The 17,131-nt window shown below is 51.2% G+C and overlaps 2 protein-coding genes across 3 annotated transcripts; both read left to right on the plus strand.

The window, feature by feature from the left end:
* Positions 1-9,533: 9,533 nt before the first annotated feature.
* LOC147648040 (uncharacterized) lies at positions 9,534-10,716 on the plus strand. 2 transcript variants are annotated; one of them, XM_086867852.1, is made up of 4 exons: positions 9,534-9,726; positions 9,826-10,008; positions 10,271-10,338; positions 10,471-10,716. In XM_086867852.1, the coding sequence occupies exons 1-4, from the start codon at positions 9,600-9,602 to the stop codon at positions 10,681-10,683; spliced, it is 591 nt and encodes a 196-aa protein (XP_086723978.1). In that variant the 5' UTR covers positions 9,534-9,599; the 3' UTR covers positions 10,684-10,716. The 2 variants fall into 2 exon arrangements, with proteins under 2 accessions (XP_086723978.1, XP_086723979.1); XM_086867853.1 differs by having other exon boundaries at positions 10,483-10,715.
* A 1,707-nt stretch (positions 10,717-12,423) lies between these two features.
* Positions 12,424-15,085, plus strand: LOC147648041 (uncharacterized). Its single transcript, XM_086867859.1, has 8 exons — positions 12,424-12,468; positions 12,645-12,785; positions 12,980-13,156; positions 13,279-13,434; positions 13,594-13,695; positions 14,062-14,164; positions 14,434-14,490; positions 14,767-15,085. Exons 2-8 carry the CDS (start codon positions 12,783-12,785, stop codon positions 14,964-14,966), a joined length of 798 nt encoding a protein of 265 aa, XP_086723985.1. The 5' UTR covers positions 12,424-12,468; positions 12,645-12,782; the 3' UTR covers positions 14,967-15,085.
* Positions 15,086-17,131: the final 2,046 nt, after the last annotated feature.

Here is a 17,131-nt window from a genome sequence, read left to right on the forward strand (position 1 = left end):
AGTTAGCCCATTTGAAATGCTTTATTGGCAGACCTTATGGATGAAATGTTACTTGTGATGAAAATTTGGCGCAAATTGGTAATCAATATATCTATGACTATTTAATGGCTATAAACAAACAATTGCTCCAGAAGTTTAATGCTGTGTTTGAGATTCAACCTAAGCAGCCAGATCATAAATTGCATGTAACTGATCCTGGTGACTGAGTGTATGGTAAGAATTTTACAGGTGATCCTCTGCAAGAAAAGTGGGACAGACTGTTCCAAGTGCTTCTGACTGCCTTTACATCCATTTGAGTAAAGGAAAGACAACCTTGATTCACTACACCCCAGTGAAGAAATCACCAAGTAAACCCTGGATGACCAAACCTGTTGGGGATCATAGACTAAAATTGCAATTCACTCATAAACCATTAAATTAATATTGTATTTCACTGTCTTTTGCATTGATTATACTGTCACTGCCTTCAATGTTGACACCTATGTAACACTGAAAGGGGCCACAGCTAATTACACAGGACTCAGGGATTTCTGTCTTTGCAGAGAGGTGCAACAATGGAACCTTCCCTTAACAGGGGTACCATCAAGTAATTGGTCAGATTTGAACCCCTACAGCTTACACAATACTAGTGCTCAATGTAGACAGGCAGGATCTTCCCTGGGAAAGCCCCTTTTCCAATTACTACCTATCAAGGAGTCAGTCACATACACAGGGCTGAACAAGTCTGGGACAGATCTCAGCAACTTTTCCGGTAACACAGCTGGGTGGGTCCATGTCACTCATCCAAGGCGGAAAACCTGACCTTTTGATAGACATACCAGAAACGAGTCTGTGAGAATTGATACCAGCTGTGATCTTACTGATGCATCTTGGTGGTTTTGTGGGAATGGAACAGCATTAAAGCAATTACCAGGTGACTGCACTGGCCAATGTAACCATGGGATGCCTTATCCCTCATTTACAGGTTATAAATCAAACTAATGAAATGACACTTATTATTCAAGGACTATGGAAGAACAGACTCGCTAAGAGAACACCCAATAGCCCACTGGTGTGATGCAGCACTAGGCTTCACAGTTTTGTTAGAGCGTTGCTCCCAATTTTAAGAATTGCACAATTGGAAAAGGCAATTTCAAACATCTCAGCCAAAATAGGATTGCTAACTCAACAGCAAATGACTTACTGTGACAGATTGGCATTTAAGAAAACAAAGAGAAACACCTAAAGAAGTTAAAACTGCTGGAGGCTGATGGGAGTTTTTCTCCCAGCAAACAACTGGCCATTTCTGAGAATTGACAGCAGTTTTGACCATTGAAAAGTGAGATCAACCTGTGAACACCACCTTAAGATCTAAGCCTGGGAATTTCTTTGTCTCTTTGTTTCCTGGCTGTGAAAGGTAACAGAGCTCCAGCTGGCCTCCCGTTCCCCTGCCCAGACCATGTGGCCCGGGCAGGGGCTGGGCTGGGCCTGCTGTGGCTCCCGGCCGGGAGATGGGGCCTGCGGGGCTTCTCCCTGGGCTCTGGCCAGGCCAGGCCAGTCCCTGGCTTGGCTGCAGTTTTTGCCGTTGCTGAGTTTCATCAGAGACTGCCGAGTAAGGAGAGAGAAAGCCATTGACTTGCAGTGTGCTGAGACAGTGACTACACTTTCCAGAGCAACCATGAAAAAAATCTTCCATTGCAGACAGGTCCAGCGGCTGCTCTGGCAGAGATCACAGAACCATCTACAAAACCTGGGCAAGATTTTAACTCTTTCACTACCCAGCTGAGACTTGCAGATTAATCCTTTTTTATCCAGAGAGAGAGAGGAAAAGAGAGAGTGATCAACAGGTAAAGAGAAAACATAAACTATCAAAGACAGTGAAGAAAGGAATTCAGCCTCAGATAGGGAGAGAAATAAAGAGATGCTTTAATAAGCTGAAATATTCTTTTGCTAAAACTATAGAGATGGACAATAGTGTTCTGAAAAACTCCTTTAATTCATGAAAGAGTATTTGTGGGGGAATAGAGTATTTCAAAGTGTGAATTTAAGCAAATGGTGAAGTAGTTGTGATCTTACATGATGCTGGAACAAAAACGGAGAAGGGAGAGTTGTTGAAAATTTGTGGCCTTAAGAGAAAATTTCTGTTTCCAGAGATACTCACAGAGACAGATGAAGAGCACTTTTGCCTTTGAATAACTCATCCTTAAAATGACACCCCTTGACCCATGACCCATAACACAGCTCAGAGTGATGTAAAAAATGTGAGGAGAGAACTGATGACAGAGTTTTCCAGGTGGCTGGCATCAGAGCAATAGAAAACCATAGGAAAATGGTTTCTTGTGAACAACTCCATAGATTAGCAAAAGAGAAGTTCTTTTTCTCTACAAAGACTGATGAAGAGACTATAGCAAAGTTGGGACTGTTTTAACCATCAAAGTTTTTTGTCTCTGTGTTGTCAAGTGAATGAGAGAATGGTTGAGTAGTGGGGAAAAAGGAGCTCTGGAAGTTTTATTCTGGTTTCTTATTCTTGTAGTTTTGTTAATAAATTTTGTTTATTCCTTTAAAGTTTTAACCCTGATTTGCTCTTCTTCTAATCCATATCTCACAGCAAGAAATGAATAAGTTTTCTAGTGATTTTTTAGCTAATGCTTTAAAACCACAACACTTACTAAGACTACAAAATGAAATAAACTCACTAAAAGAAGCAGTCTTTCAAAACCACATGGTGTTAGAGATGATAAAATCCCAAATGGGAAGAGTTTGTATTCTAATTAATACCAGTTGTTGCACTTAGATAGATCAGTCAGGGCAAAGAGCAATGGATATCCATACCATTTGGCAACGTGCAAAGGTGCTCCCTGAAGTAACCAAAGACGATACGTCTTGGAGTAAACATTTGTGGGAAACTCTAAGATCTTGGCTACCTTATACGAATTGGCTAACACAACTGATTGTACAAATTTTAGGAATAGGAATACTAATCTTAGGAACCTGCATGATGAGCCAGAGTTTCATATGATATTGTAACCAAACTGTCACCATGTATCACAAATTGAAGCAAATTAAAATGACATTCAGGATCAAAACAGGTAAATATTTTGTGACCACAGCAAGACTATAGCTGCAAAAGAATTTGCAAAGGATAAAAGAAAGGGCAGACTTGTTGCAAAGGCAATGAGATAATGTTTGAGCTACACAAAAAGCTGGAGCTGTGCAGTAAGTAGTTGTGTTGTAACAGCTATGTAAATGAAGCACTTTTCAGAAATCAGCAAATTTAGCAGAACAAGTGAACTGCAAAAACTAACCACAGACTATGTGAGCAGACAATCATATAGAGCACGCCTTGGAAGCAGGGGTGAAAAGTTCAAGCCTGAGGAAGTCTTACGAGCCATCATCCAAAACAACCACCAGGAGGCTGAGGACCATCTCGTGTAGAAACCGCACACGTGCTACAAGGGCTTACATAACCACGTGATTGGAAAATACGCTGCAATATGAAGGTTAGGAAAGTATAATGTGCACATTAACTAAAAAATTATATAAAAGGTAGTACGGTGTGAAGAATGGATGAATGAGTGAAGCAACGCCCCTAAATCTCAGAATCGAATAAAAAAATACCAGCTCCATAGGTCTTATATTAAGGAGTACAGTTTTCTTGCCTAGTTTCTGGGCAGCAGCACCATAATCAGAGACACAGAACAGCTTCTCTGCCCAGAGTTATCCCAATAGTCTGCACTTCCCCATGGGTCTGCCTTGAGGTTCACTGGGGACCTCCCTGTTTGTAGCCGTCCATTCCCGTGCTCAGCAGAGATGCAGTTGTGTTTGGACATGAGCTGCCACAGCCAGACATGCAGCAAGAGGAATGTAGAATATCAGAGGCTGTGTAGATCCAATTTTTTTTTCCAGGATGCAAGAAAGAAAAGCAGAAGGAAACATGGAAGAACTTCAGTACAATTAAATTGTCCAGGGAAACCCAGAAACTGATGGTGTTCTGGTGCTACTGCTAATCCCTTCTAGGGAAAAAAAATTACTCCAGGAAGGGGCAATGTCATGGGACAGATAGCAAGAGTTGATCCAGGAAGTCCCTGCAGGATGGAGCCCAGCCCCCAATGCACGTGGGCTTTGCCTGCCCCCCGGCACAGAAGCCCCCCAGGGGCACAGGTCTCGAGGGCAGGAGAAGGGCACCAGCACTGCCAGGACTCGCCTGGGGGGGCGGAAGGTCTGCCTTGGCAGGGACTCTGCCACACCTGCTGATTTCAGTGCTGGCCAGGCCCCAGGGCTCAGAGCAGCATTCAACACACACGTTCCTTGTCTGTGTCACACCCTGTGCAGGTTTAGGATGGCCACCATCCGGGCCATGTCCCAAAGAGGCCGTGCCAGCTCCTGTGCAGGGCCCCATGCCCTTCCTGCTGCGGCTGCGTAGGCAGCCCTGGGGGCTCCTTCTGCTGCCCTGAGCCTGCAGAGCAGGGCAGCGTTTGCTGATGGTTTGAGGCATTCCTAAAGATCCTGTCATGCTGTCTTAGACACTTTGGGCAAGAGATTCCTTCCAACCTGGGCCACTTTGCGGGGGATGGGTGTCATGGAGTTACTTTACCTTTAAGGAAGTTGAAGTTGCTGGGAACTGCCTGAAGTCTTTTCTCCTGACCAATTATTGGTCATTGCTGAGAATTGACAGCAATATAGGCCATTGAAAAGTGGGATCAACTTGTGAACCCTACCTTAAAGTGTAAAAGCAGAGCTCACTTGGTTCTCTTTGTTTCCTGGCTGTGAAGGGTGGCAGAGCTCCAGGCCTCCCGTTCCCTGCCCAGGCCATGCGGCTGGGCGGGGACGGGGCCGGGCCCAGCGGCTCCCGGCCGGGAGATGGGGCCTGCGGAAGGCTTTCCCCGGGCTCTGGTCGGGCCGGGCCGATCTCTGGCTCGGCTGAAGGTTTTTGCTGTAACTAAATTCACTAGAAACTGCCGAGTGAAGAAGGAGAGAGGCTCAGGACCTGCAGCAAGCAGAGACAGCCACACTCTCCAGAGCAGCTATGAAGAACTTTCCATCGCAGACAGCTCCAGCTCCTGTTCGGCAGAGATCACCGAACCATCTACAAAAGCCTGGGCAAGATTTTAATTCTTTCATTACCCAGATGAGACTTGCGGATTAATCTTTTTATCCAGAGAGAGAGAGAGAGAGTGATCAACATGAAAAGAGACTTTATAAACTACCAGTGACAGGAAAGAAAAGAAGCTTCAGGAAAGGTAGAGAATTAAGAAGATGCTTTAATTAAGCTGAAATATCTCTCTGTTAAAACTATGGAGATGGACAATGAAGTCCTGAAAAGAACTCCTTTAATTCATGATACAGGATCTAGAGAGGAATAAAGTGTTCAAAGTGTAAATTTGAGTAAAAAGTAGAGTAATTATGGTATAGTGAAGTGCTGGGAGATTTGAAGCCTTGAGAGGCAATGAGAAAACTGTTTTCTGGTGAAGCTCACAGAAACAGATGAAGAAGACTTTTTTTGCCTTTGAATAACATACTTAAAATGCCATGCCTAGACTCATGGCCCATACACACCTCAGAGTGATGTGAAGATGGGAGGTGTGGGCTCTGATAACAGCAGCTCTGGGCAGCTAACATTAGGGCAATGGAAAACTATAACAAAAATAGTTTTCTTGTGAGAAACTCCATAAATTAACAGGAAGAAACTTCTGTTTCTCTACAAAGACTGGTGAAAAGACTGTAGCAAGAATTGGGACTGTTTTAACCATCAAAGTTCCAAAGTTTTTGTCTCTGTTGTCATGTGAACAAGGTTATAGTGGGTAGATGTGGATGAAAAGGTTTTTCTGGAAGTTTATTCCGGTGTTTTTATTACTGTAGTTTGTCAATAAACTTTCTTTTTTTTCCTTTTAAGTTTTATGCCTGTTTTGCTCTTGTTCTAATCCATATCTCACAGCAAGAAATAAGTAATTTTCTTAGTTATTGGTTTAAAACCACGACAATGGGGGAGGAACCAGGAAGGTGGCAGTGTGTGCAAGGGCCGTTAGTGACATGGTGCAGCATGGTAACAGTGGAATGGAACGGTGGTATGGATGCTAAATCTGAACCAGAGTGCCTGTAGTTATTGCAGGCCACATAGCTCTCAGGCTTGACTGAAGCCTAGCCTGGGAAATTCATGAGAAGGAATTAAAACAATTCTCAGAGATACTAAACAGCCTTGCAGGTGTTGTTTTGCAACCTGTTGTTTCTCCTTGCAGGAGACAGTCAGGGGGGGCAAGTGCCCCTGACCAATGATGGTGGTGTAGTACTTTGTTAACCAATAAGAGTTTCCTTTCTGTACTTTTCCACGTATCTGTCTATAAGACAGGGCTAAAGCAATAAACTAGGAATTCTCCTGTCGTGACTCCCATGAGAGTCCATGGTCGTTCCTTTCTAGCCGTTCCCAATCGGAGCGACATCTGGTGACCCCGACGTGATGTGAACCGACCCCTGAGGTGCGGTAACCCAAGATAAACTGCAGCCGACCCCCGAGGTCAGAAAGCAACCGACGTGATCTGCTAATCCCCTGAGGGTAAGCAGCGAGCGGGGAAAAAGCCAGCCCTTCCCCCTAGAGGGGTAAGTGGAATTCTCCCGAGCTTTCCAAGAGGAAGCTGGTTCTGGAAACCAACGAGATAGTGGAGCCTGCCGGTGAGCGGGTTTGGAACAGCATATCTTGGCGAAGCAGAGCTCAAAAACCCCGAGTCCGAGCCGTTAGCGTGTGTGTGATTACATTCGCAGAGCCGCCAAGATAAAGTCCTCATAATGAAGGACTGTACTTCAGCTGATGAACAGCTGGCCTACCTTGCATGGCAGGATGCCCTGCCCCGCATGGGACTCAGTGTTTCTGAAGATGCCATGCGTGATTTATTCCAGTGGGTTAAAGAGCAAGGTTTTAATATAACTATAGACAATGCCTTTAATCTCGAACTTTAGCTGTCAATAGAGAACCATTTACAGTCAAAATTCATGAACGGAAATATCAGCGTGTGTAGCCTAGCAGCCACCTAGGGAGTGCTTTTTAAAGCGCTGAAACGGAGCCAGTCTGAGGACAGTGAAACCGGGAAGAAAAACTTAGAGGCCGGGAATGCCTCCTTTGTACAAGATAAAGGACCGGGAGATGAAACCGTGGATGAGCTGCATAGTGCTCTTTTAGCTCTGCCCAGACCCTCGGAGGACTTTAGCGGCGAGCGAGAGCAATCTGCGGCCCAGAGATCTCCCTCTCCAGAGACGTTTGAGCGGCCGCCATCCGCAGAGCTGGGCGCACGGGCTTTGCCAACGGGAAACTGCCCGCCTCCGCCCGTGCCACCCGCAGAACCCTCGGCCGGCGCCAAAAGCGCCACCGCCGGCCGCCGCAGAACCTGCTTTCTCCAGCGCCTCCGAGCTGTCCCAGCTTCTTCCTGCTGTGCCGCGAACAAAAGCGCAGACATCCCCGCTGCAGCCCGTCGGCGCGGCGGGGGAGGGGGAGAGAGTCAGCGCTCAGCTCCCCTGCGCCCGGCGCGTGGGCCACCGCCGCCGGAGAGGCCGAGCGCGGCTCCAGAGCGCGGCGGGCCACCGCCGCCGCGGCGGGGGGAAGGGAAACAGCAACCGCGTTCCCCCTGCGCCTGCCCGCCGCCACCAGCTGGGGTCCGGCCGGCCGCCGGCCGACCGTGGGCGGAGGAGCGGCGGGGAGAAGAAAAGCAGCAGCTTTGCTTTCCCCCTGTGCCTGCCCGCCGCCACCGGCCGCGAAAACCCCGAAAAACCCGAACTCAAACCCAAATCTAAGGCCGGGGCCAGGCCCGTGGCAAAGATCGCCCCCCCCCGCGCGTCCGAAACACCGGCGAGAAAGCGCAGGCGGGGGGGGCCGGCGACCTCGCTCTCCCCGCGCGTGCGCGGGATGGCTCGCCCTCACGATCCCCCCGCACTCCAGCAGGGAGGTGCGGGAGGGAGAGAGAGCGCTTGCCGTGCTCCGCTCCCGATCTGAGCTCTAGCAGCAGCCCCCCCGCACCCATAAAGGTGGCGGGGGGAGAGAAAGACAGCGGCAGGCCCTCCACCGGGACCTGCTGCACCAACCCAAAGAAATACCTCGACGAAGTCTGTCAACTCCAGCGGCCTGAGCCGTGCCAGCGTCCTGCAGTCCCTGCGGGACCCAAAACTAACTCATTTTGTATCTTTTGAATTTTGTGTTTACAGAACTGACAAACAGCCGTGAAGAGATGGTAACTTCAAGTTCCCTAAACCTTCCTGAAATTCATGAACTACTGTTCAAACCCGATGAACAATAACAACAACCATGAAAACTTTATAAATCCCTCAAAAATCCCTCAATTGTATTTAAAAAAAAAAAAAAAAAAAAAAAAAAAAAAAAAAAGCGGGATAAGAAGAGAGGATCAAATTGCATATAAATTGCATTGTGCATTGTTTTTATCACTTTAGTATTCTTTCAAACTACTCTATTGACATGTTAGACTGTCAATTCGAACAGACTAACAATGTTGTATATAGTTTTGTATAGTGTGTGTATTAATTCACTGAATTAGAAATATTAGACTCAACCATCAAATCCTTGCAAGAAGAACAAATCCTAAATACCAAAACATAAACCAAAATTCTAAATTAATTCTAAATCAGCATCCATTCCAATTTCTAGTAAAAGAAACCTCTTGTGCTGTGTTTGTTCCTTTTCTGAAGAGCCCAACAGAAAATTACAAACACAGTACATTTTTTTTTTTTCCTAAGCGAAAAAGGTGAATTATGGATGCTAAATCTGAACCAGAGTGCCTGTAGTTATTGCAGGCCACATAGCTCTCAGGCCTGACTGAAGCCTAGCCTGGGAAATTCATGAGAAGGAATTAAAACAATTCTCAGAGATACTAAACAGCCTTGCAGGTGTTGTTTTGCAACCTGTTGTTTCTCCTTGCAGGAGACAGTCAGGGGGGGCAAGTGCCCCTGACCAATGATGGTGGTGTAGTACTTTGTTAACCAATAAGAGTTTCCTTTCTGTACTTTTCCACGTATCTGTCTATAAGACAGGGCTAAAGCAATAAACTAGGAATTCTCCTGTCGTGACTCCCATGAGAGTCCATGGTCGTTCCTTTCTAGCCGTTCCCAATCGGAGCGACACGGTGGAATGGACAAGAGCTGGTGGTGACAAGATCACACCAGAGTGCTCGGTGCATGCAATGAGACAGGACATGCCAGAGCAGTGCTGTGAGGAGCCCCCGCACAGCACACTCATTTGTGTGTGACCCGGAGCTTCTCTGAGCCGTCATTCCTGCAGGTGACCTCGAGGCCAGACTGCAGGACTGGTGACCTGTGGCCTTGCCGAGGCTTATCTTCTTAAGGTGCCCTCGAGGGCAGACAGTGGGACTTGCTGCCTCGGAGCTTTTCTGAGGCATTGCCCATCCCTGCAGTTACTGCCCTTGAGACCAGGGCACAATCCTTGAGGAGGAGCCTCCTGTCCTTGTGGCAGGAGCCCTCAAGACCCGAGTGCAGAACTTGCTGTCCTGCAGTCTTGCCAGGACTTGAGTCTTGCAGGTGCCTTCCAGGCACAACTGCAGGACTCCCTGCCTCGGAGCTTTTCTAAAGGCATCTCTCTTGCAAGTACCATAAATCCAGGCACTGCCATGGAGCAGCGACCCCCAAGAGTTCCCAAGCTGGCCTGGGTGCAGGAGGAGGAGGAAGAAGACGGCCCTGGAGCTGCCCCAGAGGTAGAGACTGAAGAGATGCAGGAATTCCAGCCGCTGGAGGAGGGTGAGTTGCAGAGTTTGGCCTTAGGACTAGTGCCTGTTGCTAGCTTGGCCGCATCCCACTGCATGCCATGCCATCCCCTGGTGCTGTTCCTATGGAAAGGATGGGAGAGTGTTGGAGAAGATCTGGAGCAGCAACCCCCGAGAGTGCCCAAGCTGGCCTGGGTGGATGAGGAAGAGAAGGAGGAGGAGGAGGAGGAGCAGGAGGAGGAGGAGGAAGAAGGTCGTGGAGCTGCCCCAGAAGTGGAGACTGAAGAGGTGCAGGAGTTCCAGCCACTAGAGGAGGGTGAGTGGCAGAGCTGGGACAAAAGGCTGGTTGCCGCATCCCAACCCATTGCATCCCATTTCATCCCATCCCACCCTATCCTGTGGAGACACACCCAGGGACAGGACACAAGTGGGGCTGGGGCTGCCCCTCCAGCAGTGGCCGTGCTCCATCCCCTGGGGCATCTCGGGGCTGTCCCTGCCTGGGGACAGCCCAGGGCTGGGCTGCGTTCTCTGGCCACTCCTGCAGCCCCTCAGCTCTGGCTGCTCTCACTCTTTGCCAGATGCAGCCGTGGACCAGACACAAGAGCGGGACCTTGCCTGTGGCCTCTTCCACAAAACACCTGCACAGGTACCTGCAGCCATCCCCAACTGGGCTGGGCCTGCTGGCACTGCTCAGCTCAGCACCATGCTTGGAACACTCCATGCAATATCCCTCTCTTCCCACCCTTCCTTCTCCTACCCAACATGCAAATTCATCAAGCGCATTTGGCAGGAAGAGACCAGCGTCATGGGCACTGGGTCCATGGAAGATGGTGACGTCTACACCAGCGACACCAGTGCTGCCATGCTGGAATTCATTTTGGAGGAGGGTGTTTCCATTCCAGAGCAAGTAAGCAGCCTGTGGCCAGGGTTTGATCCTCCAGGGATCGCTTGGCCTCCCAAGCCACGCCTGCTGATCACTCTAAGCCTTTGAGGCCATTGCAGCGTGGTGACAAGGGAAGCACTTCTCTGGGGAAGCTGGGGGCATTCCTGACTCCCTCTGGCAGCTTTCCAAGTCTCCCCTTGTGCTTTCTCCAGGTACCTGCCATGGTGAGGTACATCCACCAGTGCCTCATGGCCAATGAGTCTGCTGACTCCAGGCTGGGCAGGACCCTGCTGGATCTGACCGAGGCACAGCCCGCTGACGTGGTCATTGCTCTCCTGCGTGTGGCCCCAACGTGTGACAGGTACGAGGCCCATGTGCCCAGAGGGCTCAGGGCTCCCCAGCACATCAGCTTGCACAGCCTGGCCCAGGTGTCTGACCAACAGAGAGTTCCAGGGTCCTGTGTATCTGGGACCTTTCCCAGCCCTGCTCCATTGGCCCCTGAGCCTGCTGCCATGCCATGTCCCGTCAGGGCCCTGTCCCCACAGGCTGGGTTGCCTGGGTGCCGCTGCCAGCGAGGGGCAGCGGGCAGAGGCAGAGCTGGCAGCCAGTTCAGCTCCCCCTGACACTGCTGCCCAGGCCACGGGGATGTGTCTGAGATCCCCATGAGACAGAACTGTCACCCCACAGAGCTGCAGTGACCATGTGGAAGACCATCATGTGCTCAAGCAGGACTGAGGAGCCAGTGATGCAGATACTCCTCGATGTGCTGAGAACCTGGCCAGAGCACAGCAAGTGCACCTCTGATGGGGACAACACGGGTGTCTTTGCTCTGACTGTGAGTTTCTGCAACTGGCCTTTGCTCACCCCATGGCTGACCGCCTCTCAAACAGCTCTGTTTCCTCCTTCCTGCACCGCATCTGCCTGCCTCAGGCACTGGGCTGAAACCTGGCCTAGGGGCAGCTTCAGGGGCACCAGGCGTGGAGCTCCCCAAGGCTTTCCCCTGGCCTTGCCCTGCCGCGCTCAGGCCCTGCCACACAGATACCTTGGCACTGGGCACTATCCCTGGGTGCTTTGTCCTCTGCAGGCAACAGTGGTGATGTGGAAGTTCCTTCAGGTGCCCTGTGTCCCACGGGTAGTGAATGTGTATTTCCCCCGCCTCTTTGTGCATCTGCTCTTCCAAGTGTTCTTCAGCACTTTGGATATATCAGAGGATCTCAATGCCTTCTGGAAGGGATGCCAGGAGCAACACGGCCTTGCCACCAGCCCCTGCAGGTGCTCCATCCCAGTCCTCCTGTCCCTGCCATGTCCCCAGGGCAGGAGCCAGTGCTCCCAGTATGACCTGGGCTTTGCTGTGCACACAGGTTTGCAGTGCAGACCCTGAAGTCCCTGCTCTGCCAAATGCGCTGTAATGAAGTGGTGTTGTCAATGGAACGCAAGTGTGGCTGGGACACGCTGCTCTGTGCCGACACCCACCACTATGCCGTGGGTCTGCTGGCCAGGTGAGACCCCTTCTCCCCACTGCCTCTGGCATTTGTGCCCTGTGCCCAGGCTGCCCTGTGTCTACAGTCCCAATTGTCGAGGGCCAAAGGGCCTCATCACCAAGGGATGACCAAGGAGACTGGAAAAGGCTGGGAGAGGAAGGCTCCCATGAGCAGTCACCTCCCAAAAGGCTCAGATCCCCTTGCAGGATCATGGTGAAAGATCAGGACTTTTCAGTCATTCCTGGGAGATGTTTGTCCCTCTGGCTCATAGTCTTGGTTACTTTTTCACCCTGGAAGGGAGATATCCTGTGTCTCCAAACGCTTGTGTTCCCGGATTGCTCGCTACCTGCTCCAGGTTCGTAGCACACAGGAGGCACGCTGGGATCTGCCTGCCCTGGCATTCCTTGTGGAGGTGAGCCCCATGGCCAGAACTGCCTCCCTTCAGAGCTGTCTGCCACCTCTCTGCCCTCTCATAGCTGCAGCTGCCTGGGACGGTGCCCATGCCCTGGGCTGCCGCCTGGGCCCTGTTTCCTGTGTGGTTCCTGCTCCTGCCGGCTGGCTCCCCTGTCACTGTCCTGTGCCTTTCAGATCCTGGACTACCTGGACTTGAGTGAACGTGGTGCTAACAGGCTCCTGGAAATCTTCTCAAGGCACCTGAGTAGCGAGTGCAGGGACAAGCGTCATCTAGCACTCAGAGCCCTTTTCAAGCTCAGTGATGATTCCTCAATGGTGAGAAGTGGGCAGTGGCAGAAGCTGCACTGGGGAACAAAGTCACTTGGGCTCGGCTGGGCTTTGGGCACCGAGGCAGCTGCTGGCAGCTCTCTTGCCTTCCGCTTCAGCTGCCTGAGTGCTTTGGGACAGGCCTTTGGCCTCTTGGCCCTGTGGCAGCAGGGTGGCATTTCACAGACTTGTCTTCCACACAGAATGAAAAGATGTGGAGCCTGACTGAAAGGCTTGTGGAGCTCCTGCGGGACGCAGATGGAGAAATAGTTAGGATGACAATCATGGTACTCAGCTCTGTAGTCTTGGACAAGGAGATGCTGATACCCAGCCCCATCGCCCTGCAGCTGGCTGAGGTGCTCCCACCACTCTTTGACCACGTAAGGCTCTGTGCCCCCAGCCAAGACCACTGGCTGCTGCCTGGACACTTGGTGCACCAGGCCTGTGCTCTGCTGAGCCCCGTGCCGACAGGGCTGAGGTTTTTCCTCTTCCTTCCATATAGAATAATAGCCAGGTGCAGCTGGTGTCCATACTGCTCTTCCAAACGTTGGTGATTGTTTTAGTTGAAATGGAAAAAGAAGCCCTGGAGACACAAATGTGCCAGAGCCTGCTGCCACTCTTCTTCCACTGCCATGACGAGAACCAGCGTGTAGCAGAGGTGAGGACTCCCGGGCTGCTGCTGTCACCCGGGCAGGGGGCTCGGCTGCCTCCTGCCCTGGCACCTTGCTGGCTGCAGCCTCCTGCAGGCCTTGGCACACGAATGCGGGTCCTGTGCCCTGGCTTGTGGGGCCATCTGCGGGTCTCTGCTGCTCTCCAGGCCTCTCAGAGAGCACTGCTTAGCATGGCCAAGTTCCTGAAGAGGAGAGATCTTGGAAATCCCGTGAAGAAGGAGAAACTGTGGAAGTTCGCTGAGGTCCTGGTAAGGACGGCCTGGAAGGCCCAGCCTTAGCCTGGAAAAGACCCGTCTCCGGCGCTCGGTGTATGGGGCTGGCAGCTGCGCCCCTGCCCAGTGTCGCAGCCGGGGGCCGCACGGCTTCTTCTCCAGGCTCCTGTGGCCCCGAGCCGGCTGCCTATGGAGCCCCGAGCCACTGGGGCTGCGGGTCGGGCCGGCACCGCGGCTCCCCGGGCAGCAGCCGGCCCTCTGCCCCCTCCAGAGCCCGGCACCAGCGGCTGCTGCCCGGTACCTCAGGGCTGGGCGGCCACGGGAGGCCGGGGCTGGCCGCAGACAGCGCCCGGCCGAGGGGCAGAGCCCGCGCCAACCCTTCCCTCCTGCCTCTCTCTGCAGCTGGCACAGGACGAGAGCCGAGCGGCCGAGCACCTGCACCGGGCCCTGCCATACCTGCAGAACCCACAGGAGCCCCTGCGAGCGGCGGCCATCAGGTTCATCGGTGAGCCACGAGCCCGGGCTCCCTCCCCGCCCCAGCTCGGCCCCGGCCCCGGCTGCTGCTGTCCCGGCAGCGGCCCCCGGGCCCGGCGCCCTGGAGCCCCGGCTGCTCTCGGGGCTGCTGCCGGCCTCTGGCAGCCGTGCTCTTGGGCTGAGTCAGGATGCGGCAAGGGCTGAGCCCTGCCGGGGCGGGAGGGCGTGTGGCCCCAGGGCTGGCAGCGCCGCTGGCAGGGAGCTGTGCCGCCGGGGCCCTGACAGGCTCTGTATTCCCAGGGATTGCCGGGCGGCTCCTGATGGGGCAGAAGAAAGAGCTGCAGCTCATTTACCAATGTGAGTGAGGGCAGCGGGCTGTCAGCGGGGCTGGCGGGGGGAGCTGCAAGTCCTGGCCTGGCTGCGGAGGGCTCTGCTCAATGTGCGGATGAGGGGCAGCGTGGGCAGAGCACACCGAGATTTCAGGGGCACGTGGGGTGCTCATGGTCGCAGCTTTGGGCTGTTCCCCTTGGTCCCTGCTCCCTCTTGGCCATGGCAAGAGCCAGCTGGGATGGCTCTGGCAGGGGGCTTTCCGGGGGCCCTTGCAGGTCTGGGATCTGTTTGTCTCTCTTCCAGCCCTTGAAGACACGATGGATGACAGCAGCCTGGAGGTCGGAAGCCTGGCAGTTCAGACGTTGTGCCTGCTGAGGGCAGGAGACCCCGCTCCGATCTCCACATTCCAGAGGCTGCGAGATCAGCTCCGCAGGGCATGGAGGTCACGGCCTCCTCTATCGGACCTCAGCTGGCTGTGCTGCTGGAGGTCTGCAGAGAGCTGATCTGGCAGGCTCTGTCTGCTGGGGCCACATGAGCAGGCAAAGATTTCCCTTTTTTTCAAGATTGTTCTTTTCTTCTTTTTGTTTTTCTTTAGTATATAAATATAGGATATGTTATGTTAGACAGACTCCCAGGAGCTTTCTTTTGCTGCCCATGGTGTACCAGGGTATAGCGGAAGAGGGGGAAAAGGGCTTGTGCTCGGCAAGCTGCCCAGGCGTGGAATGGTGCGGGGAAAATGGCCAGAAACCCTTGGCTTCTGGTGTTTTTGCTGAAGGCACAAGCCCTGTCCCAGCCAGGAAGTGCCATCTGTGTCCTTGTGTGTGTGCTGGTTGGTTTGCTGAGGGCTCTGTCATGATCTGCTAACACAGGTGGACCTCATGAGAGATTCGTTTGATCTCTCAGTGCAAAAGGACACAAAGGGATTTAATTTTAAATCACAGTAATGGTGCACTGCTGTGGCGGGGTGGATGTCGGGGGTGCTGCGACCTTCCTGAAAAAGGGTCCTGACAGGACGGCTCTTAGTGGCACTGGCATGTTCCTCTCCTGGCCTGGCAAGTGATGACTTGCTAAGCAGCAGCTCCTTCCCAGGCAATGCAGGGAGAAAAAGGACTAGAGCTCTGGCCAGCAATTACCACAGAGAAATCAGCCTTTATTAGTGCAGGGCCCCCTGCCAAGGGGGCTAGCACAGCAGCTCCACTCAACTGGGGAAAAAAAACCAAAAAAAAAAAAAAAAGAAAACAAAACCCAAAAAAACCCCCAGGGTTTATATAGGGAAGAGGCAGGGGAAACTTGGATACAAGTAGCAAGGTGGAATGGCAGGGAAGAACACCAATGGGGTACAAGAGTTTAACATGTAACACCAAAGGGTTTCTGGCCTATGATGAAGATCTGCAGGGGATCACCAGCACTCGATTCCTCGGCCCCCACAGTGCACTTTTATTTTAGTGCCAACAACAGGAGTTAGAGCTGCTATGGTTTTTTGAAGGAGAATTGCTCTAGGTTTAAGTGATTCTGGAAGGCCTCAAATTAAAGGGCTCATCATTTCACAAGTAATTGCATTGGTGATTCATAACCAGTAGTTGATTTTCTGTCATGTATCATTTGCAAGCAGGCAGCTTTGTGCATGTCTTCCAGTAGTTGGTCAGGGGTACCAACTATAGCTATAAGTCTCCTCTTTCCCAGGGGTTAAGCCCTGCTGCCCAATAAATTGCACGGTGAGTTAGGGACCACGGGTTACATCTGTCTCCTGCTGTTGAGAAATTGAGATGGCTTCTTCATCTGTCAGTTAAATCTGATCTCCTCCAGTGAGAGATAATCACAATACATATTTTGTCTCTGACTCGTGAGGGAAATGCTTGTACGCCTTTTTCAACTTAGCCAATTCAGTGGCAGTGTACAGGATTTCTTCAGTGGTTGTATGCGGATCAATATCTTCATCATTGATATCATTATATTCTGTTTTGATTAAAGGTTTCCAGCTAGGACAGCAGTGCTCCCCACAATTTTTCATCGGTTAGTTCTTTTTGAGGGTAAATTTGATTAATGAGAGGGGTTTCTCTCTCCTCTGTTTCTTTTGGTGAGTAAGCCCACTTTGAATTTTTAACACATCTCTTTGGGCCACTGGCAACAGGTGGATCTCATTCCTTTCCTCATCTAATTGTTTTTGCAAAATTTCAACCAGGTTTTGAAGGGAGTCTATAATAGTTCTTTCCTTGCTTCTTTGCTTAAAGCGAGTTTCTATAGCTTCTGTAAGACAAGCTCCCAAAACTGAGCAGAGTATATATTTTTGCCCCGTTTAAATTTTGTTTCATGTTGTAAGGAACATATTCTATCAATTACATTTCCCAAATTAAACCAGTTATTAAGTGCACACTCTTCCCCTCCCAGAGAAGGTCTGGCACTGTGTTTTGCTAATAGGGCATAAAATGCAGCTTTAACTTCTGCACTGCCATTTTCACTCATTTTTACAAAGGGAAAACCACTGCAGGGAGGTATCAACTTAAGTTATGCACACACACAGCTTTTGCTGTATCACCCTTTGCTTCCCTGTGTGGGTGACTGTCGCCCTGAAAACTCAGCTTTGGAGCTTGTTGACATAGTTTCTAAAGAACTTTCCCAGGACAGTAACTATAAACATAGATATGTATGCATTCCTTCTGTTACACGT

This window comes from Cyanistes caeruleus, chromosome Z (genome assembly GCF_971803275.1).
Source record: "Cyanistes caeruleus chromosome Z, bCyaCae1.hap1.1, whole genome shotgun sequence".
NCBI lineage: Eukaryota > Metazoa > Chordata > Aves > Passeriformes > Paridae > Cyanistes > Cyanistes caeruleus.

Excerpts from the sequence above, each read along its gene's own strand:
- LOC147648040 (XM_086867852.1), top strand. The coding sequence starts at position 9,600 with ATGGAGCAGCGACCCCCAAGAGTTCCCAAGCTGGCCTGGGTGCAGGAG. Across the intron at positions 10,009-10,270 it reads GTTCCAGCCACTAGAGGAGG|ATGCAGCCGTGGACCAGACA; the intron begins GTGAGTGGCAGA and ends ACTCTTTGCCAG. Across the intron at positions 10,339-10,470 it reads TCCACAAAACACCTGCACAG|CGCATTTGGCAGGAAGAGAC; the intron begins GTACCTGCAGCC and ends AAATTCATCAAG.
- LOC147648041 (XM_086867859.1), top strand. Across the intron at positions 13,435-13,593 it reads AGAACCAGCGTGTAGCAGAG|GCCTCTCAGAGAGCACTGCT; the intron begins GTGAGGACTCCC and ends GCTGCTCTCCAG. Across the intron at positions 14,165-14,433 it reads GGCGGCCATCAGGTTCATCG|GGATTGCCGGGCGGCTCCTG; the intron begins GTGAGCCACGAG and ends CTGTATTCCCAG.